Genomic DNA, 23,143 nt, shown 5'->3' on the forward strand with positions numbered 1-23,143 from the left:
CTTATAGGAATCCAATACCAAGGCTTATGTCAGTAACCTCCAAGAACTATGGTAACAAACAAAAGTAAAAAAACAGTGGTTAAAGGTTGTTCTGAGGGTCTTTAAAAGGCTTTACTGCATCTCAAAAAGAAAGCCCAGACTCAAGAATCATCTGAAACCTAGCTGACAACAGACAATGGAAATTGAAAATACGGTAAGTAAAATGACCAAGAACACTGTGATGATCGTGTCCACAAACACACAATTGAAAAACTCTAGTATTACTAATTATATTTCACAACCATATAAATCAGATACAGAATAAGGTTTAATGCTGCCAACTTATTTTCACATTTAAGATTTCTTGAGCTTTCTGTGTGATATGTGTCTTTGTATTAAATTTAGTTATTGACTCTGGGGTTTGCCCCTTTTTCGTTTAAAATCCTTTAAAACATTAGTATATAGATTGGGCTCCATCTCATTTGGGCAAGTCAGTTTGTTAAGAGATTATTTATTTATTTATTCATTTATTATAGACTAACCACATTGCTGTTATTTATATTCACCATTTAATAAAAGCATAATTGTGAAAAACAAACAAACATATTGCTACTCATGCTAATGTCATTATGGAGAGAAATTGACTAAATTTATGGTTAATAGTATTCATGAGAGAAAAGAACCAGATAAACTACACAGAACAAGCTCACTCATTTATATGCTTATATTTACCATGTTGCTCTTTAGATTTTTACACCTTTTTTCTGAAACTTTAAAATTCTTTCAAACAGAAAAGGGAAAATTACATGATATGCACGTCCATGTTATAAATCAATCAGTTCACTTATAACAGCGTTCAAAAGCCAACTCTAATAAATATGGCTTCACAACAGTACACCAAGCATACAAACCCATTAAATATGTAGGCCTTTTATTAACTGACAGAGCCCAGATGATTAATTTTAATTAAATTTAATAGAGAAAGCTTAAGTAGCTATCAAATATACTGTCATTGGACTATTGAACCATATAAATGAAGGAAGACTGAGCATAAATATATTGAGAACAGCAGCTTTGACATTGCTTTTTCCCTGAGATACAGTGTGATACAGCATATTGTTGACATTACATGAGAACAATCAATTTGAATCTTCTAAATATGCAAACACATTGCCAAAAGTATCTATAATCTAAATCTTATTTTTCTTTCTACATTCATTTGTAAGTATGGTGCTACGTCTTCTGCTACATAACAATGCAAATGCCCTCAATTTCAGTTATGCAGAACAGAACCATGCAGGTACAACAGCAGGTGAAATGTTGTTCTGTTTTGGTTTGACAGGTTTATGTTTTTAGATACAATTTTATTTTCTAAGACATTTTTTCCTCTTTTTGGATGGCTGACATTGAAAACAAAGACAAAGCCACAAATCAATGGCAAGTTTTGCAAACTGTTTATGAGTGCAGGCAAGAAAGATTACACGAGCATCTGTTCTGAACTACTGATTTTTGCTGGATGCTAAGGAAACTACATGAGCAAGAAAGAAAGCACATTTCAGGTTCATTTAAATATAAATACAAAGCAAGCACAGTTATATATCATCAATAGCAAAATGTTGCCATACAAGAAAAAATATTTTAACTGTGACATTTCTTTTGCTGATTACAACAAAAATAGGTTGTTGACAGATTTTGCAAGATAAAATATATAATAAATAAATAAATAAATAAATAAAAATAAAGCTGATAGCATTTCAGACTTTGATATTGAAATGTTACCCCAGCACCCTTTTAGCATTCTCTTGTTTGACTTTTGATATTTATTTTTTTAACTAAATCTAGAACTTGTGAAATTAGAGTACTCAAAGTCTATCCTACTCACACACTGAAACTGTTTTTCTGGCTGCTTGTGACTGAGCAGGATGAACGAAATAACACAGACCAAATCTCAGTTCAAAAAAGTGGGACAGGAGTTTGTGGTCAGCAATAACAATGTTCATCCTGCATCCTTTGGATGGCTGCATCCAAATTGAAGGCCAAGTTTCAAATAATGGGGAATGTCAAAGATAGGCCATAAACTGAGCATCCCAAGAAGACGACACTACAAGACTGTTCCCTTACCATGTCAGCACTTAGGAACTGTGGGCAGTGTTATACAGATTTATAGTGAAGGCTTGAAGGATGATATGGCTTACAGCTCTTTACCCAGAGATACTGGACATAGTGCACACAGCCAGTCTCTGATGTCAAGGGGATGGCAGGAGACCTGCCAGGCCACATATGTTTCTGAATACTATGCCAGCCACTTGGTTATGATGTTCTATGTATGCCCTACCTGCTAGCATCTTGCACCCTGATGTTATGTGCTGGATTAGCTCAGTGGCATCTTTACACCTGGGGTCTTGCCTGGTGTGATGGACACCAGTATAAATGGATCTTGTGCTCAAAGCTTGTTCCTGTGCTGCCATGATTAGTGCCTCTGAGACATCTTTCAGTCCAGCTTTGTCCAGCCACTGGTAGGATTTGTGGATGTCAGCCACTTCCTCCATCTGCCAGTTGAACATACCGTCCAGGGCTTGTCCTTCCATGACAGTTCCTCCTCTTGTTCCTCTTTTTTGGGTTTCTGCTGCTTGAGGTATTCACTGAGCATGCGGTCAGTCGTGGCCTTCTTCCTGATGTACTCGTGGATGTTCGTTGTCTCACCCTGGAATGTGGCATTGACACTCACCAGTCCTCGGCTTCCTTCCTTCCGCTAAGCATACAGCATCAGGGTGCTGGACTTGGGTGAAACCCTCCATGCATGGTCAGGAGCTTCCTTGTGTTGATGTCAGTGGCTTCTATTTCCTCCTTTGGCCAGGTTATTATCCCAGCAGGGTACCTAATCACAGGCAGGGTGTAGGTGTTGATAGCCTGGATCTTGTTCTTACCGTTCACTTCTCAGGATTTGACTCACCCTCTGCAGGTACTTGGTGGTTGAAGCTTTCCTAGCGGCCTCTTCATGCTTCCCATTTGCCTGTGGGATCCCCTGGTACTTGTAGTTATCCTCTATGTCTGCAATGTTGCCTTCTGGTAGTTCAATCCCCTCAGTTCTGACTATCTTCCCTCTCTTCGTTATCATCTGACTACACTTCTCCAATTCAAATGTCAATGTCGTTGCTGTATATATCCTGGTGGTCTGGCTCAGTGAATTGATGTCTCGTTCACTATTGGGATACAGCTTGATGTCATCCATGTAAAGGAGGTGGGTGATGATTGCTTCTTTCTGTAGTCAGTATCCGTAGCCAGTATACAAATAAATAAATGACCCATTTTTCACACACTGAAATCTAAGGCAATGCTTGACCATGAATATTTCAAAAAGCATTAAAGATAATAGCTTGAATCTTTACTGTGTTTTCTTACCATCAATGTGAATCTGTAATTTCGGACAAATGTATCAAAAATGTCTAAATATTGGTTATATCAGCACTACTGAAAGTCCCATATTTGAGGATACATACATCAAAAACTTGAAATTGCAAAAGTCAACTTCTGAATGATATCTTGTTGAATTACACAATATTGTAAAATAAAGCAAGTAAAATACTTTTTAACATGAAATTCTTAGACACAAAAATGAAGAAAATGCAATTTTTCATTCAACTGTCACACTACAAACTACAAACTACAACTACAAAACAAAAATATTAGTAGTCCTGATAGTACTCTGAACAATTTAGTTCAATATATTAATGTTTTCTTTTATTTTCAAGATCTGCGTCATTCCATCTCCAATCATGAAACTTTTTTTGCAATGTGAAGTTATTTTTTTTTGTGTGTTTTTTTTTTTTTCAAATTTTATCTAATCAGTATTTAGACATTTTTCATTGTATTTGTTCCAAATTAAAGATTCTGATTCATTCTGATGGTAAGACAGATCAGTAAATATTTCAGGCTTTTATCTTTTATAGTTTACCAATATTCTTTTTTAGATTTTCATGTTTAAACATTGGCTCAGAGTTCACTGTGCAAAAAAATAATAATTGTGCTACAATTATAATATAAGGATTGTTTTAATACTTTCATTTAATACGCTTGAGAAACTTGAAGTCTAGAACATCGCAAAATGCTGCATTTGAACAAAAGTGGTGTGAAAACCCCCACAAACAATCTAAAGAGCTTTGTAAGAAAAGCATCCGGACTTCTTTAATTTTCTTCAAGACATTTCACCTCTCATTCAAGAAGCTTCTTCAGCTCTAAGAGCAGATGGTGGAGACCCAGATTTTTTTAAGCCCTATGGGAGTGTCCCCCAAGGGGGGCATGGATCCCCTATTGATCCTCCACCTAATCACACGAGCCAAGGTGTGAAAACGGGTGTGGGTCATAATCAACCAAGGCTTCGGGTGAACCCGCTGTGAAACCTAGCCTCACCCTATCATGGGATTTCCTGAGGTGAAATGTCCCAGCATGTGAGTGGGTGTGGGATGGGATTTTAAAACAAAGACAATATAGATATGCTATTTTAAACCACCAATAACATTAGATGTGTTTTTTAAACACTGTTTACGGCAAAAACATTCAGTTTTCCTACAAACCTGTGTATACTGTGTGAAAATACATGCCTGGCTTCAAATTTATCTTTTACTCTGGTGTTGCAAGTTGCTAAGGAAAGTCACAAGTGATACAATTTCATGTGGATGACAAAGTACAACTGTGAAATAACTATGCATCTTTTATAAAGTGCTAAGACATACAAACATTATCAGTAGCCACACTGTATCCTATTATTAGTGGCACACATCATTAGTAGGAGTTTCCTGTATTAGGCTTTGACATTTGGAAGCCTATAACCACATACCAATGGTATATAGAAATTCTCTGTAGTAATGCAGTAAGGAACAAAAGCATACCCTTAATTTAACAACCTAAAATAAGCACTCATTTGAGAACATAGAAATATATGCCATAAATGATTCATCTTTCAGCCATTTAACTGTAGTTCTATTATACTAAGTATACTGACGTATTGTGCATTTAAACGAAAAAGGGAGAAAACCTTTGAAAAGTGATGGTAACACACAGATAACACACTACCTTAGTTCAGACTATACTGCTTTGTGCAATTTTAGCTTGTTTCATCATTGTTTTGGAGGGTAGAATTTGAAGCTTTTGACTTTTGTGACCTTTTGCAATAAATGCCGTCAAGCCCATCAAGCCTCTCATATCAGCTTTCACTGTCTGAGAACCTCATAGTTCTTGTGTCACACATCCGACTTTTATTAAACATCTTGAACACACACACACACACACACACACACACACACACACACACACACACGTTCATGCTCAGACTGAGCATAACTCTGTTATTATGGTACCACAATAACTGGGCAGTGGTCTAAAGTGCCAACAATGATAAGTCCATGATAAGTCTGAATGACTCCTAACATGTAAGTAAACAGCCCCAAGGTGGTAAGTGCGTTAAACAGAAAAGATATTTCTACTAATAAAGTAAATACATTTTTTAATTTTCTGTGATGTGTTAAAAGTAGTTTTACAATTCTTGGTCAATACAAAATTACCCTGTTAAACATTCTTTTGGATGTATAAAATAACATCAATTGGAGGTAACAGTGTAGTTCAACTATGTAGAATTGCATTGTTACTAAATACAGAAACAATGGAAATAATACAGTCTTAATTCGTGGGAATGATTGCTGTCCTGTGCTCAAGAAAAGTTGCTTTGGAAAGAGCCGTACTTTAATTCCTCAGAGGATTTCCCACCCTTTCAAAGCTGATTCATTTAAAAAAGAAAAAGAAGAAATTTTAATGACAGCAGAACAGAAAAGCTGTCCTTGTAGGTTAATACACTGCTCAATTAAAAGGAATCACCTTCATCGCAGGAATCCCGACCCCCATTATGGAATGGGTAATGTATTAGAAATGAAAAGATCCTACATAATTTACTGCACTGAATTATCAATCTATGGGGGTCTGAAATCAAAGACACCCCAAAAATCCAGATCTGTAGAGGTCTTTGCATCCCTGAAAGGATACAGTATGACTTCCCAGACCATGACTGACCCACTCTCAAACAGGTCATGCTGAATGATGTTACAGGCAGCATGTTCTCAACAGCTTCTCCACACCCTTTTATGTCTGTAAACAGTATGAGGTGGACCTGCCAGTTCTGGTATTCTATGGCAAATGCCAATCAGGCTCCATGGTGCCAGACAGAGAGCACAGGGTCCACTAGAAGGTTCTCGGGGCAAAAGATGAGGAGGGAAAAAAAAATCTGTCAGTGACCCGCACCTTTCCCGTGCAGCAACGTATATAAAGAGTTTGGTATATATTATTGTTTTTCCATGCATATTTGTTATAATTTGGCCCTTTTAGTTCAACCATCCCAGAAGAAAGCTCACCTATAGTCCTCTCAGAGCATTACTACCAAGTCATGTGGCTAATTAAGCCCATTCAAATACTGAAGAATATATACTAGATGGTGTGAGGCTGTCAGCTGCATGTAAGAAGGCTGTAGTGGTCACAGTTGTATTTCCCATTTTTTAAGCTAAGTATAAAGTAATGGGGGTGGCTGAAGACTTTAACACTAGTGTACACACTTGCTTAGTTGAGTATTTCTAAATGATCTGTAACAATGTGTGAAAGAGACAGAATAAGGGAACTGAAACAGGGAGAATGTAAAATGTAAAGTCTTGTAAAAGTGGTATGTGTGATCATAACAAGATTCATTTTTAGGTGTGTCATTCACAGTATATGTCCTGAGGAAGCTTATGTATTTGTCAACAAGAAGTCCCAGTTATGGTCATCTCAGCACAAGGCTTGCAGGCAGCCTTGGCTTTCAGTCTTCCTATCTAGAGGTTGTGATTTATGCCAAAAACAAAAAAGCAATCCCCTTTCTTGGCAGGCACTGTGTCTGACAACGTGGGAGCTTGTCGCAGAGTCACTGGCATTCCTGTAAGGATTTAATAGCTTGTAGACCAGGAAGGCAACACTCGAATATCAGCCAGGGAAGCAGCACCACTGAACAGGATCACAGGAGTACTGTGGTGAGTTCATCATTCATCTTATATACATCACCAGTCTTAGATGAAGGTGTTAAGTATTAAGACATGGCTCTAGTTTTTAACACTCAGTTCTGGGCCATATTAAATCTTAAAGATAACAGTAAGTCCATGTGATAAACTGTGCAAAGTATTTGCCTATAAACACAACTGAGCTGACTTAATAAAAGTTCTTTGTTGTGCGCATGAAAGTGGTTTAATTTTCCATCATTCACATTATTTAAGTACAGTGAAGTTGTTTTCTAATTACTCAGCTCCTATGTTTCATTAAATATGCATTTCAAAAGGTTTTTCAAAAATGTTGAAAATGCAACAATAATGCACGTCAGTATACAAACGTAACTGCTTACATGAGTTCAAATAAAATGAACTTTATGTGATTTCCAGATCTTGTATATAATTGTAGCCAGTTGGCAAAAAATCCTTACTACTCATAACTTTGCCCTATGTTCGTGCACGTAGAAAAAATATCACAGCCATACCTAAAACCAAGAAACATCCTTTTGAGAGCATGTTATTTTTTTAAAACTCCTAACTTTAATTTTTCTTCATGAATAGTTACTCTAATCTGCTCTATTAATTTTTCATCCATCAGTTTGTCAATTTATGGCCCCTAAAAGTTTTAAATGAAGATTTAAATAGATAAATGAGCTGCATAAAAATACAAAATAGCTTATGGTGAAATTCTGGAAAAATTCAATTTAAGCAAACCTGGCACTCTAAGCTACTGGCATCAGCGTCATCTCCGTAGATAGCCACATGCTTTGTGAATATGCCCCTCACGGTGTCTCCCTTTTAATCATCTTTATGATGCTCTCAGTCTCTGAGTATACTATCCCGTACTGTATTTCATCTCCAGTCAGAGAAGCAGCTGGTGGCATTAACATCGACAAGTTAACATCAGCAAAGGTGATATTATATCCTATAAAAACAACTCACACAGCAAGGAGTCCTAAACTGGTTGTGTAAGGCGTGTGTTGGAAGCCAAGTACACAAAAAAATAATTTCTAGAGCAAAAAAAGTAAAAAAAAATCTAAATCTCAAAGGCTTTTCTGACCATAAAAAAGAACTTTGCAGAACAACCATAATGGGAGCTGAAGTTACGGGCTTAATCTCATCCCATTTATCCTAAGAATACAAGAATACAACAGTGTGCTTAGCAATAACCATTTTCTGTTATATTTACTGAATACTTTAAAATAGTTAAAGGCTTTTCACCATTTAGTTACTGCTATAATCATAAGTAAATGCACCAAAAATTAAAAAGGACTGATTATGAAGGTTATCCGTTTGGTGCCCATAGATAGAAAATGTGGTAATCTATAGTGATTTAATTTGCTAGACTGAAAAAGTTTCACCTCAGTTTGACATTATCCTGTCAAAAGTGATTTACAAGCATATTAAGATGTGCAAGATGGGATGTTCACAGTTTTATGTGGCATGTGACCTATCATATGACAGTCCAGTTTTCTCATCTTCCAACAGCCATGAAGCGCTGAAACCCTAGAATATCACATGTATATACCGGGATGTGCTAGGTTTGTGCAAATACTATACATGAGAATGAAAGATGTCGCACGCATCTGAAATATAAAGTCAGTGTATCTAATTAATCAGCAACAATGTAGAGCTATACAGACTGAAAAATTATGATGATTAGTCAAGTTACTCAGGCATTCAGAAACAGTTTATTTTCTTGTTCACACATATGTGAAAGAGCTTTACACAGTTTGGTGGATTTTGACATAACGGCTGCAGACGTCTTACACCCTTCCCTGCTGTTAGATCAATGATTCAGAACATTAGCTCTGTACTGTGTACTGCATTGTGCACTGACACATCAAACAGGTTATTTCATTTGGACATAAAGTTCAACGCAGCCCACAGAACTTTTAACTGGTCCTGGGACACAGGAAATGGGTCGAACTAAAGTGCTCTGGAAACACTGAGTTTTAGGAAACAAATTTTCATCGACTGTGACTCACATCCACTCAAAGCAACTCATTTCATAACACTAGCAACAGGAATTTACAAATTCTGTAAAAATTCCCTCTCCACCAAACTAAAAACTACAGTATATGTAGGTGTGATGATGAAACTGCTAAAGTGTAAGAGGGAACATTTAACATTTGGGAACATTAGCATTTCTCTGTCAAATGATATTTTTTACAGTATATAAAATTAGAGATCCAAGCAATGTTTTCATGTTTAAACCTATAGTCATGTACAGTTTTTCTTTTCCTTTTTTCTCTTATTTTCTTTTCCCTATCAGACTTTGTTTTGACTGACAGCTTTGACAATCTCAGCATACAATACTAAACAGTATATAATCCCAGATCTCTTCCTGTCATTATAAAATCTATCAAGCTGATGTTTCTCAACATATGGAAACAAAAACAAAAAATCCAAAAAAACAAAAAAAAAAGAAAAAACCCATAAAAGTAATAAATAAATACATCAGCTTATCATTTATTTCAACCAGAGTGATGGTTATAAAAGGATTTATTGACAGAATTTGTTAGTTTTCGTATCATTTCATACAATCTCATCTTTCTTAAAACCAGCACTGATAAAAATATCTAATTCCTGCAATTATGCATTAATGTTCTAACGAAATATTAACATTTCTGCAAATCCCCTTAAGCCCCAGCAACACTGAATCCATTAAAATTAATGTTCAGTCTATTTTAGTCAAGTGACATTTGTCATTCTAAGTATAGCAATCATGTGGGTAATGAAAGCCATGTAGAGATCCCTGCTGTGAATGGATCTTTAAGATCATAAAAATGTGAATTTGCTAAGCATGTAATCATTTAAACAACACGTCAGCTTGCTGTATCTTAACGACACAAGAAGAAAACTACAAATTAATAATAGTTTGCACAATAATGTCATAAAGTGAGGTAAGAAATATGGGCTTTTCCCCTCAGCTATTCTTAAAAAGTTGATTTCCTTACTTTAATTACTCTTGGCATAGGGCAAGAGTTAGACGACATGCAAAAACAGATGTCCATGTTCTGTGTCTTTTGCCGTGTATTAACAGTCTGAATTTGTCACCAGTCACAGTATTTCCCTTAAGAACTCTCATAACAGGTTCTACATTTTTAACCCTTCTTTGTTTTGAATTTGTCCTCAACTAATCAGTCCCCCAGAAAAAAACAAAAACAAAAAACTCACAATTTTGTAGTTTCTAAAGAAGAACATTTTCAAACATGGCCAAACTTTCCTGCACATAATGATTTAATGAAAGGTTGGTCACATCTCGCAACGCCTCTCTTAAGCTGTTCGGTGCCAGATAACTTTTGAGTCTCAGTTTCAACTGAATCTTTAAACAATTTCTTTCAATAATACTTAATAATACTCAATAATCCAGTAATACAAAACTAAAAAATGCTCCTGCTATTTTAATAAATTAGTACACTGAAAATATTGTGTTATGTTTCCTAAATAAATTAACTTTTCTCCCCAATTCTTGCTGAATCCATTCAGGAATCAAAAGACCCAAGATGATTAGAAAATCAAAAGCGACAGACGGGACAGCCGCTGGCCAAGGTGAGCACTACATATAACTGTCTACAGCACTACAGAATACTCGACTAGCAAAACACTGTCTGTACAAATTTAAACGAATGATTTTTGCTTTATTATTCTAATTTTAACATCAATCTGCAACATGCAAGTGTTAACCAAATGAAATAAGTACTATGACTCTAGAGAGAAAATTATTAAATTAGGTATATTTGCATAATTCTGAATTTATCTGCTAGTCATGAGTGTACATTGTCTATTACATTCCTCCTATTACTAAGACTATACCATACATCAGGCAGACAATATTACAGGTTTAAGCAAGCACACGTTCATTGATAAGCTGTAGCAATATAGAATAGGAAATGTGTACTGTAACCATTACAGTGCAGATTATATATTGTTACTACTTTTTAAATAGTTATATAGCATAACTATTCATTAAATATTCTGCAGGTCAATTTATTTATTTTGTTTGCTTGCTTGTTTTTTTTTGGGGTCAGTTAAACTTTTAAGTCGAATCCAATGTTACTACTATGCTGATCCATGCAGTACATTCTTCTTAACATATGCCTTATGAGCTCCTGCTGCAGAGAACTACAGTGGTAAAGAAGGTAAAGAAAGCAACAGAAAAAAAATGTTAGCCATTTATCTACCTACTGCTCATGAAGGCATCAAGAATTCATATGCAATGAATTTCTTGATATGCATGTAATTTGTGTGAATATGTATGTATTACTAAATATCTGTTCTCAGGCTGAATTTTAAATATGGATTCATACAGAAGATGTAAAAGAGGTAAATCTGACTGAAACACAAACGCTACATTTAGTATATAACTCAGAGTGGTGATAAGGTGAGTAACATTAACATTTTAAAATATCAAGTAATAGAATGTGTTTTCAGCAATGGTTTAAGGGGGCTTGCTTACAAAACAAAAGATTTTGACAGTGAATACAATTACGGCTATGATTTTCATCCTTTTCCTTGCTCCGAGTGTCACTTGTATTGCCACTGACATTTCATTTTCCAATTCTTGACAGTTGGGATCAAGAAAAAATCTAAGGTCCCTGGAGTGATGATTACACAGTTTATCGAGACGCTGCCAGAGGGAAAGAGCCATCCAGACTTCACCCGCAAGCCAATTGCTTTGACCATCCAAGAGGGTATGTTTCATAGCAAAAAAAATAATAATTTTAAACATTAATATTCAGGGGAAAAACATCCCAAGGAAATATGTGATTCTGCTAAATGGATTAGATCAATTCAATTTGCCCAAAGAAAAAGTCTCTGCCTTTCAAAAGCAAGAAGCCTGTGTCAGTAGAATTGCAAAACCGTGACTAAACATCTGCAGAAGTGACAATGTTACCAAATCTATTCTGCATAACACAAATGATCTTTTTGCCTCTGTAATGTGAATGCATTAACAGGTACTGTTCACCCATTTCAATTTAATATCCATACTAAATGTCACCGTATATATTTGGATCTCTTCACTGTCTCCAGGGAGTGACCCTGTCTTTTTCTTTTTCTTTTCTTTTTTTTACAGGGAAATTTGCTTTCTTTAAAGCTATTGTCATTGGAGACCCAACACCAACTGTAACATGGAGCAGAAATAACGGAGATGTGTCTGATACTTCCCGGTACCAGAGTAAATACGATTCCCCTTCCAATGAGCATACATTTGAGGCAAGTGATACAGTAAAACTAAAGCAACATGTTCACATAAAGGAGAAGCAGATAATGTAAAGACAATCTAGAAGACAAAGATATTTGATTACATCAAAGGTAAATAATATTTGTTACAAAAAGTACAGTTATACAAATTTCAATAATAACCACATTATTGACTTCCACACCACGAATTGTGATACATTAGATCAAAATGAAATTTAACACATTTGGTTGTTAATTATCTAGGTCCATTACACTCAGTATATCTTTTACTGTCCAGATGCCAAATGTTGCCCCAGATCAAGCAGATACCTACAAATGCTTCGCCACAAATGAATATGGACAAGCCATGGTCACAGTTGTTTTAAATGTGATTGAAGGTAAGGACTAATTGCTTTGTATAGATATGGAGATAGTGTGATGAAAGCAATCATAGAGTTATTAAATCTGCACGTATTTGAGTCTGCATGCAGATTCTGCCAAATTTGATACTTTGTTACTTCTCCGCTCAAGGCTATTTCTGTCATTTCACTTTTTCCTACATAGTTGATAATGTATTATCCTTTTTTTTTTACTTTCTAGTGGGTTTTAAAAAAGACAAAGCCCAAAAGCAAGCAGCTGATGCAATAGAAGGGGATTTTAAGACTGTTCTAAAAAGGAAAAGGTAGGATTGAGGTAGTCTACTGATCACCATGCGTCATATATAGATTTACAAATTGTTTACTATATCCATTTCCAGCAAGGTTCGTCCCAAATCTGAGCAACCTGAGAAAAAAGAGGGAGAAATGGATCCAAAATTTTGGGAGCTTTTACTTAGCGCTGACAAGAAAGATTATGAGAGAATCTGTGCAGAGTTTGGGGTAACTAACTATCGTTGGATGCTCAAGAAATTAAACGAAATGAAGAAAGAAAGGGAGGAAGAACAAGCACAGGTCTGTGATTCGGTTCATGATTTTTTTTTTACTTCCTTTATGAGGCTTGATGTTGACTATACAAGCTTAAATTTGTTTATAAGTTTATTCTTGAAAAAATAAATAAAGCTATTTAGTTGCAAAAAAATGTCTGTTTGCTTTCCTTTTATTACTTCCTCTGTTTTTGTCCCAGTTCATCAAAAGCCTCTCTAATCTGAGACCTATTCAGGTCAATGCAGATGGCACTGCATCCTTTGAGATAGACATGGACCTCATTGAACAAAGCAGCTCTATATTCCTGTACAAGGTAAGTGATAGAATGAAGTCCTAACGCTACTAAACCATTAATAGTAGAAAACAATGAATAGAGTCATTATCTAGGACCACCCCAAAATACCACAGCCATAATATGACCAGTGCTTGCAAAGATACATCAAGATAATTAGATGATATATACCAGATAACAACCTTTGAATACATTTTTTATGTTTAAACATTAGATATGCAGCTTTGTTAATGAGTTTTTACTTTTTTTTGATGAAATCCTGTTATAATGTTATCAATATTTAATCAAATAAGACTTTTTGTTTTGTTATTGTCTTGCAGCTACATTGTGCTATGCAAGTACAAAAACATATGAAAATAACAATCTATGTATATACACACTCCACAGGATGGTGAAATGATCCCTTACTCAAAAGAACTGGGTGATAAGCTCAAGCACAGCCTTAAGAAAATTGGAAAAAAGTACATTTTCAGCATGAGAGACCTAATGCCAGAGGATGCCGGGCTGTACCAGTTGGATGTCGAGGATGTCAATATGTTTTCCACTGATTTTAAAAGTAAGCATTTTTACAATTGCACATGACACAACAAAATGAAGGATGTTGAAATAAATTCATGTATAATGTAGTATAATAAACAAATGTCTTATTTTTTTAGTCCCCATGGTGGATTTCTTGGTGAAGATTCAGGAAGTAAAGGCAAAAGAGAGAGAAGATGCCATATTTGAGTGCGTCTTGTCAAACCCCTTTGCCAAGATTTTGTGGTTTGGCAAAAATATGCCACTGGAACAGGGAGATAAATATGACATTGAGGTTTCAGAAGACAAGCTCATTCACAGGCTGCTGGTTAAAGACTGCATGGTGGCAGATAAAGGAATTTATTGTGCCTGTGCAGGGATAAAATCTTGCAGTGCTTGGCTTGTCATTGAAGGTATATTATCTCCCACCAAAAGGCTATTTTATAATATATGATATAATTAACTGACAATATTTTTTGAAAGATTAGATTAATTTAATCTATTATTGAGTTCATGACATAAAATACATTTTTGTATGTGCACACTGTCACAAATCTAATTGTCTTTCCCAATTCAGCTGATAAAGATGCACAAAAGGGTAAAAAGACAGCAAGGAAAACAACAAGGGCAGGGGGATCTGGGCAGGATTTACAGAAAATTGCCAAAGAGCAACAAGCAAAACTAGAAAAGGAGAAAGAGGAAAGAAAAGAGCAAATGAAAGCTTCTGAAGAGGCTGCACCTCCACCTGCTGCACCCACGGACACTCCAGTTGTGGCTGGATCTGCAGCTTCCAAACCAAGTAAGAATGCCCAGAAGTGGTTTTAAATGAACATTAACCACATTAACCAAGAGAGAAAATGTCATTTTAGATAAGTGTGATGCACCTTTTCATATGAATATTATGTTGTTTATGTGGTTAGTCAACTTTTGTTATTATGTGGGTAATTATAATGTGTTAATCTATCAACCTCTGACTTGTTTTTTTATGGTTGATGAGGAGTGGTAAATGAACCAACAATGACAGGTTCACATCCACCAGTTGTGGAGGCAACAACCACTGGTAAGATCCTAAAATTACTTTGAGACCTAAATTCCTTCTTACATCTAACTATTTAAAAGTATTATTTATGTAAACATTTGCCAAAATATAAATATAAAACTGCTAGTGAGGTCACTATCACTTTTTGGCTGAACTTCATAATGTAATCAGTTCATTATGTAACTACCTCTTCAAGGATAGATTTTAGCTGATTTTACCTTTTTTTGATGTTGTAAAATCATTATTCTTATTATGACAAAATAAAAGTACTGAAACTGAGTTGCAAGTCATTGAAATCATCAATAAACACAGAATAATAATAATAGCATTGTCATACTGTCTGTGATCGCACATAGGTGAAACATCAAAACGAGAAGCTGCCACAGACAAGTTTAAATCACTTATTGTTGTTATTGCCATCAGGCCACTCACCTGAGGAAACCAGTGGTAGTGAAATGCTAAATCAACCACTTGCATATGCAGGCATGCCAGATATTTAAAACTGAAAAAGCACTACAGTACTAACAATATAGAAAGACTAATAAAATATCTACATAGTAGCTTACACAACTTTAACAGAAGTGTAAAAAATAACACATTAACATCAATGTATGTTTTATTCGAAACCCTGCTTACTTTTTTTATGCAGATAGATTTTAATTAGACGGAATATCAACCAAAAATCCAGAGGGGGGGAAAAAAAAAAAACACACAAAAAAACCAAAAAACCAAAAGGAATGACATAAAAGTTATAAACTGATTTTCATGTCATTGAGCGAAATAATATTTGGTCCCTTACAACTCAATCAGTGAATCAATAAAACCTGCTAAAGGCTAGAATGTGCCATGAGACCATCAACAAGAAGCTTGGTAAGAATGTGACAACTGTTGGTGCAATTATTAGGAAATTGAAGAAAAATGGCCTCCAATCACCCTCGGTCTGGAACTCATTGAGTGAAATAAGTATTTGATACCCAAGAAAAAAAACAAAAAAAACTTAGAACTTGGTGGAGGAACCCTTGTTGACAAGTACACTGGTCATATATTTCTTATAGTTTCTGTTGCACTTTTTCAAGTTTTTCAGTACCGCTTGCTGATTATTTAGCATTAGTGTTTGCAGACAGTTACTATAAACAATAGGCAACCGTAGGAATCTGTTAGCAACCAAAGTATTTCCAAAAAGGTATCTGGTACAGCAGCCCTTTTGTGAGTGATTTCATCTAGCAGCAACTATTCACAAGCTGGTCAGGGAATACACATTTTCCCTAACAACTGGTGGTTACCAGGGGTTCACTGGTGATTTTCAGTCTGTGTTATACAGACTTATACAGACTCAGGCCTAAAGTGGATTTTAAGTTGGGAGTCTATAGGGACTTTCTTGTCTTTAGAGCCAGTAACTGCAGCCATCCCCAGATGTGGCCACTTGTTTGTTTCACAAACTTGTTAAACTATTGAAGAATTACAGAAAAACCTTCCAAAACATCTAGAAAGTTCTCACCTTCATTTGAACAGCTATTTACTGAAATTAATAAAAACGAAACGTTTAAATACTGTATGTTTTCTGTTTTTATTCAATATGCATGCAGTTTTAAAGACAAAGCCTGGAATTACCTCTGGACTTTCTAATATTTATGCCCTTCGAGGAAAATCAGCTGAATTGCAAGTGAAGATGAACATTGACAGTGATGGCACCTGGTTCAAAGATGGAAAGCAGGTAAAGCCAATGAATAAGTATTATTAAATCTATATTTTTCAATTTTAGATAGCATTTGGAATAAGTCAGTATTATGAAAAACAAGAAAACTCTACCTACAGTATGTTTCTAACATTAACTAATTTTATATAACAAATTGTGTTAACAAAATTGCCATATCAGGTACTTTGCCTTTGCTTTTTTAATTTCCTTTTTAGTTAAACTCAGGTGCTGGGATCACCATAACCAAAGATGGAAATTCTCATGAGCTAAGAATTAAAAGCTGCAGTGATGACAGCTCTGGAATTTATCAGTTTACATCAGGGGAACACAGCACACAAGGGAAGGTTACAGTTGGAGGTATAATATACTTTCTCTCGCTGTTACACTTCTATTAAATGGCAAAACAGTCACAGATCTTTAAAATGGACTTGTGCTTTGTGTTTCATAGATGTACCTGAGTTTGATCCAGATGACCTTCACAAGTTCTCTAAACCTGTGATAGTAAGAGCGGGACAAAATGCTGCTTTCAAGATGCCCTTTCCTCCTCAGGAGTCTTTGGAGGTCAACTGGTTCAAGGATGGCACTGAGCTGAAAGATGGAGGAGGAGTTAAGATTGTGAGGGAGCGCAATCACAGCCGCCTGTTGTTCAGAGACTGCCTGCGGATAGACACAGGGGAAATAAAGATCCAGCTGAAAAACCCATTTGGAGCCATAGAGGCCACATCTAAGCTTATTGTGCTTGGTATGGAAACAAAGATAAATATATGTGAAAATGAGATTTTCTAAAGGGTAAATCAATAAACTTTCTAATATTTGTTAACTCCCATACTTATGTTTAAAATTTAACACGATATCTAGATCGACCCGGTCCACCAGAGGGTCCAGTGAAGACTGTTGAAACTACCTCATCAATAATTGAGATTAAATGGGACCCTCCCAAAGACGACGGCGGCTCTGCTGTAACCAACTACATTATAGAACGGCAGCAGACAGGACAGAGTCTGTGGACAAAACTTGGAGACGTCTCAGCGGACAAGACCTCCTTCAGGGACAGGAATGTGACACATGGAAAGAAATACAACTATCGCATCTATGCAGAAAACCCTGAGGGTATTAGTGATGCCCTGGAGACAGCTGAAAGCATAATGGCTGGCATAATGAGTGAGTGTAGAAAAATGAAGTCGTGTTTAGTGTTTCTCAGCAAATCCAAATGAAAATGCCTTCATGTAGCTTTTGTGATTGCGTTAAATACTTTATCACTGGAACAGCTACTATAGCAGTCTAACATTTTATCATGGCTGGAATTTATGCTCTCTTTAAGAGAAACTGCTTGCAAATGTCTTTGATTAATTTAAGTATGTCCTAATTATTAATGATGAGAGTATTTAATTAATTAGACTTCTCACTATTTTTTAGTACTCGCCGGTCCTCCTGGTGCTCCTAAAGTGGTAAGTGCCTCAAAAACCTGTATCAACTTGACCTGGACCCCTCCAGGGGATGATAAAGGAGTGCCGATCATTGGGTACCAAGTAGAGAAACGGAAGAAGGACACAAATCAGTGGATTCCCCTAAATGCAGTTAATGAACCTATTGAAGGTTTGTAAAACAAAAATAATTTCTACTCCTAAAGAACAATTAGCACCTTTCTTTAAAGAAAATTGACTCTTTTATCTTGACATTAATCATATTTTTCCAGACATAAAGTATGCAGTCAAAGATATCTCTGAGGGTTCAGAGTACGAGTTCAGGGTTACAGCAATCAATGAGTCAGGATCTGGAGATCCAAGCCCTCCATCTGCGATGGTGTGTGCAAAGAATCCCAACAGTAAGTCGTGACATGCTTCAGTGTGAATATAAATGATTACCTTAGTTATCCAGAGCAGTGATTTTTTTTTCCTGCATGAATTTGAATGTTTTATGTGTTTTATATCCAGTGAGACCTTGTTTTAAGGATCCAGAGGACTTCATTGTTGTCAGAGCAGGAAATTCTGCTCGTATCAAAATTTGCTTTGAGGTATGAATGAACCTAAAATCAGGTTTCCAAGTATTTTTTCATCCCTTAATAACTCTTAAATCTGTCGTGCCAGTATTTTCTGCATTTACTTCCCTTGTCATATTTTTTGAGTTGTAAGTTCACCACAGCATGACAAGGGAGGATTTGCCTCACATTTAAGGTAATTTATCTGATATTGATATCTTCAGGCTGAACCTCCACCTCAGATCACTTGGCTGAAGGATGACGAGAAAATATCTGCGTGGATTAATATCATAAATACAGAGGGAACATCTCAGCTTGTTATTCCCAATTCAAAGCGCTCGGATTCAGCCATCTACACTATTAAAGCCAAAAACTCTGTGGGTGAGGCTTCATTTGACATTGACCTTAGAGTCACAGGTAAGGACATAGATATCAGCCTATGATTAATGTAAAACAGGTTGTATCACTACTAGTTTCTGAACTTTGTGAAATATATAATACACTATATTGTTATTCAATTTGCCGAACTGAACCAGAGTATTAGCAAAATAATTATCCCACTTTCTGTAACTTATTCTGTTTTTTGCTAGATGAACCCAAGGTTCCAGGGCCTGTGGAACTAGAGCAAACAGTACATGGGAAGCTAGTGATATCATGGGCTCCCTCACCAGACCAGGAGCTTGATGACCGCCTGTACTACATTGTTTCTCAACATGACTCCCTCAACAGAGTTTGGAAAACTATAGCAGACCGTCTATTCACTAACACATACACAGCTAGCAACATACTTCCTGGGACAGAGTATCATTTTCGAATCTATGCCAAGAATGATATGGGACTGTCAGATCCATCTCCGTCACCTACATGGGGCACCAACATCAATAAAGGTGGGTTAGTTATTTTGATTATGCCATAACGGTGAACTAAACTATAGGGTGCATTAGTTTGATAATTTAGGTGCTTTCCAGTGACCATAACAGCTAATTTGTCAGAAACAAACATTTTCATGAAATACATTTTGTGTCATTTAAAATCTAGTGTCATCACTGTAGGCACACCCTACATTAATAATAATAATAATGTAAGAGGTACCATAATTTGAACAATCAAGAACAATCAAACTGTTAGAATGATTCTGAGGTTTTCCTCGTGTATTTAAAACCTGCCTGGCTAACCCAGGCCAACATATTATAAAAGACAGCAAGTTAAAAGTGGACAATACACTGTATTAAGAACTAAAAGTACAGTATATACATTTTTTTAAAACAGAAATCATCTCATCATTCTCTTTATTGCTATGTCTTGGTTAATGATTGCATTATTCTGATTTGTTTGTGTGATGTGTTTTGTCAGTTTTCTTAAAAGAATGGGATACATTTTATTAAATATGCCAATGTATACTTATGCTTCCTGAGCCTAATAGATAAAGGAGTTTAATTTAATTAAATATATTTTTCTAAACTAAAACAAAAGTCCTGCATCTTTAAAAAGAAAACAAAATAAAACTTAAGCAAAACATATGTTCACCTGGTGGGACAAGAGAGAACAATAGCTACCATGCACTTTAAAACAATTAGCCAACAGTTGCGCTCCTGCTCAGAAACTACCTTACCTCATTCCCTGCCAACCTCAAAAGCACACATCAGGCAGACTGGGCAGAGTCATCACAGTTATGATGTTGTCCTTTCTCAAATTTAGCACACAATATAAAGGCTTTGTTTAGCTGCATCATGTGTGGGACGCCATATTATGACAACTTCTTCAGCGTCACTGTAAATTCTCCAGATGATTATTATTATTCTTACATTCGCTCACACTGACATTTCCCAGACAAACAGGCACAGACTGCATTAGGGAGCTGACAGGATATGTATTCTCACATTGAGCTCTACCACATATCAAGAAAAGTTCAGGGTTGCACTGGATATGTAAAACTGTTATAATGCTGCTATTTGAAATATGATTAGTACGAAGGAATTTTGCAAATATTCTTGGACCTTTATTGACATTATTAAAATCTGACTTTAAATACTAACTTTGAACGCTCCTTCTCTTTAAGTTCCAGTAACTTCAAATGGAATTATTTCCACAGAGGTCTCCTTTGAGAGACCTCCATCTATCTTGGTCCCTCTGAAAGTCCACACACCACCTAAAGGTTACCAACTCTTTATGACATGTGCCGTTAGAGGATATCCCGCCCCAGCTGTATCCTGGTACCTGAATGACATCTGCATCAACTCAGAAAATAATTACTACATCACCAACTCTTTTGGTGTCTGCTCCCTGTATATTCTCCGAGTTCGGCCAAAGGACAGTGGGGAATATAAGGTAGTCGCAGTTAACTCTTTTGGCAAGGCAGAGTGTTCCGCTAAAATTTTTGTCAGAGGTAAGCTTTATTTAAGATTATTATTATATTTTTGTAGTTTGTGATGAAGGGTTTATTCTTATAATTGTTTTGCTTTTTTTCCTGAACAGATTAATTGGCAACAAACCTTTGTGGAGCTTTTCTTCTTACTGAGATCCTGTGGAAAATACAGAAATAAAATGAATTTTTTGGTTTGCTATATAACAGAAATAGTATACTTTCAATACAAAGTGTGGGAAGAAAAAAAAAAGAGCTTTAATGCAAACTCATTTGATGTGTCTGAAGTGCAATATCTACAATTGTTACCCTGTCACTGGTAATAATAACTATTAAAATGAGTGAAGTGGCAATCTTCAGTATAAAAACATCTGTCAAATTGTAACCGCAATAAATCAACAAACTGATGTGTACTCAGTGTTCTGCCTTCTCACTTATTCTTGTTTTATTGAGAACTTTTTCTATTTTTCACTGATACAAAGCATTGCATGGGTTTCAAGCACCACATGGCTCCAATTTATGAGCCCATGACAACATGCACGTCACAGTTCTACATCAAGCACCTATGATCCAAGTGAGCATTTTATTTCATTCCCACATATCCATTTCCTTTACATACTTATTCATGTAGATCTAAATAAAAAGACATCGATTTGCATTTTATCTAGTGTTGTAAAGCTACTATGAAAGAAGTCCATGTTGACAATCAGAATAGTTACTGTACTAGATCTAACCTGTTCATTTAGCAGTGTATAGTTACTGAATAGAGTAAAATAATGCAGCAATGATCTTATATTAACACAGTCTCACAATCAGAATACTGTATTAATCCCTAAGGAAATTGTGTAAATGTCTACTAGATTATGTAAAAGTCCTTACCGCATTTCCTTCCATTGTCAGCTCAGTGGTGATATTCCTGATGTCATCAGAGTTTTCTTGCAGTTGAGTCATTTACTTTAAAAAGGTCAGAGTAACTATTCTAACTGCGCTGATATGCCATGCTTGTTTAACCTCTGACTGCTAACCACTGCTCAGTACACAGAGTCCAACATACCACCAACACCACGAGCAACCACCTTTCTATAATGCCAAAGCAGACACAGTGTGACCTCCCAAATACCAAAGGCATGCTGTGAGAATTTCTGCTGATACATTTAGCGGCCTATTGGAACAGTCAATCTGTTCATTTCAATTAGAGATTATTTTACCAAATAAAATGTCTCATGTTAATGTTTATTGACCAATAAAGTCCATAGTACAGTGATCATATTACTATAGACCTCGTGAAGCTGCCAGTCAAAACCTTTAAGTTAGATAGTTTGCCTATAAAATGAAATTATAGGCATTATAAGTCTGAACCTTGAACCATGGAGTATGGTAATAACCATTCCTAATGTAATTGTAATTAATGAGAATATGCTGGAATCCATCTTAGTTTTATTTGAAATGGTGCAATCTGGTGCAATTTAAATCTTCATATTAATATACAGTGCTGATGGGATTTTTATGTTCTCAACAGTAACGTTTGAAAAGTGTTGACTCAGAATCTCCAATGCCAGATTGAATGAACAGTCATAATGTATTTCCAGTGACAACTGCAAGGTGATCGCTTTCATAGAGATGCGTAAGATGAGCCTCGAGCCTTTACCAGCGTTGTAATATGGATTTTTACCAACTATCCATGTAAGGGTTTCTATGTGCTCCAAACGTTTATCACCGAACAAAAAGGAGTGTCCCCTTTGAAATATTGGGTAGTGAGAAGAGCACAAGTTGAAGGCGGATAACTGATCAGAGACGACAAAAAACAAAAAGTGAGTACAACTTATGTTATTAGAAAAAATGTGTGTTAGTAATTTTAATGAGTGTCCCAAAAGAACTGCTAAACTAATATTTTAAACATGAGGTTTGACTGAAATTCTTATGCAGTGCTTTTGACAACCAAGCAAATTCGGTAAGACTTTTAGTGCTATTTTATAACTATGGCACACCAAAAAGGTATTATTTGATAAGACCTATATTAGGACTGAAAGTGCAGTCTAGTTCTAGTAAATGATTATCCTGTAAATTTACACCTATAATAATTTCCCAAACATAATTTAATAAAGAAAATCAT

General features: G+C 35.8%; 1 protein-coding gene and 1 long non-coding RNA gene across 2 annotated transcripts in view; one reads left to right on the forward strand and one right to left on the reverse strand.

Annotated features, from left to right (window-relative positions):
* LOC120718097 overlaps positions 1 to 23,143 on the reverse strand; it is a 121,301-nt gene that overhangs the window by 80,669 nt on the left and 17,489 nt on the right. The gene's annotated exons all lie outside the window — the stretch shown is intronic.
* igfn1.4 (immunoglobulin like and fibronectin type III domain containing 1, tandem duplicate 4) lies at positions 6,940 to 21,437 on the forward strand. Its single transcript, XM_040006387.1, has 23 exons — positions 6,940 to 7,025; positions 10,530 to 10,592; positions 11,612 to 11,734; positions 12,118 to 12,257; positions 12,523 to 12,622; positions 12,825 to 12,906; positions 12,982 to 13,174; positions 13,347 to 13,460; positions 13,827 to 13,995; positions 14,096 to 14,368; positions 14,533 to 14,754; positions 14,953 to 15,015; positions 16,581 to 16,708; positions 16,906 to 17,047; positions 17,139 to 17,432; positions 17,549 to 17,851; positions 18,107 to 18,286; positions 18,387 to 18,515; positions 18,625 to 18,704; positions 18,893 to 19,085; positions 19,259 to 19,555; positions 20,728 to 21,054; positions 21,144 to 21,437. The coding sequence occupies exons 2-23, from the start codon at positions 10,547 to 10,549 to the stop codon at positions 21,146 to 21,148; spliced, it is 3,603 nt and encodes a 1,200-aa protein (XP_039862321.1). The 5' UTR covers positions 6,940 to 7,025; positions 10,530 to 10,546; the 3' UTR covers positions 21,149 to 21,437.

The sequence above is a fragment of the Simochromis diagramma genome, unplaced genomic scaffold (genome assembly GCF_900408965.1).
Source record: "Simochromis diagramma unplaced genomic scaffold, fSimDia1.1 OVJJ01000320.1, whole genome shotgun sequence".
NCBI classification, from domain to species: Eukaryota; Metazoa; Chordata; class Actinopteri; order Cichliformes; family Cichlidae; genus Simochromis; species Simochromis diagramma.

Coding starts and splice junctions, on each gene's coding strand:
- igfn1.4 (XM_040006387.1), top strand. CDS start 10,547: ATGATTAGAAAATCAAAAGCGACAGACGGGACAGCCGCTGGCCAAG. Junction 14,369..14,532: donor TGCTTGGCTTGTCATTGAAG/GTATATTATCTC, acceptor TTCCCAATTCAG/CTGATAAAGATGCACAAAAG. Junction 19,086..19,258: donor CATTGACCTTAGAGTCACAG/GTAAGGACATAG, acceptor GTTTTTTGCTAG/ATGAACCCAAGGTTCCAGGG.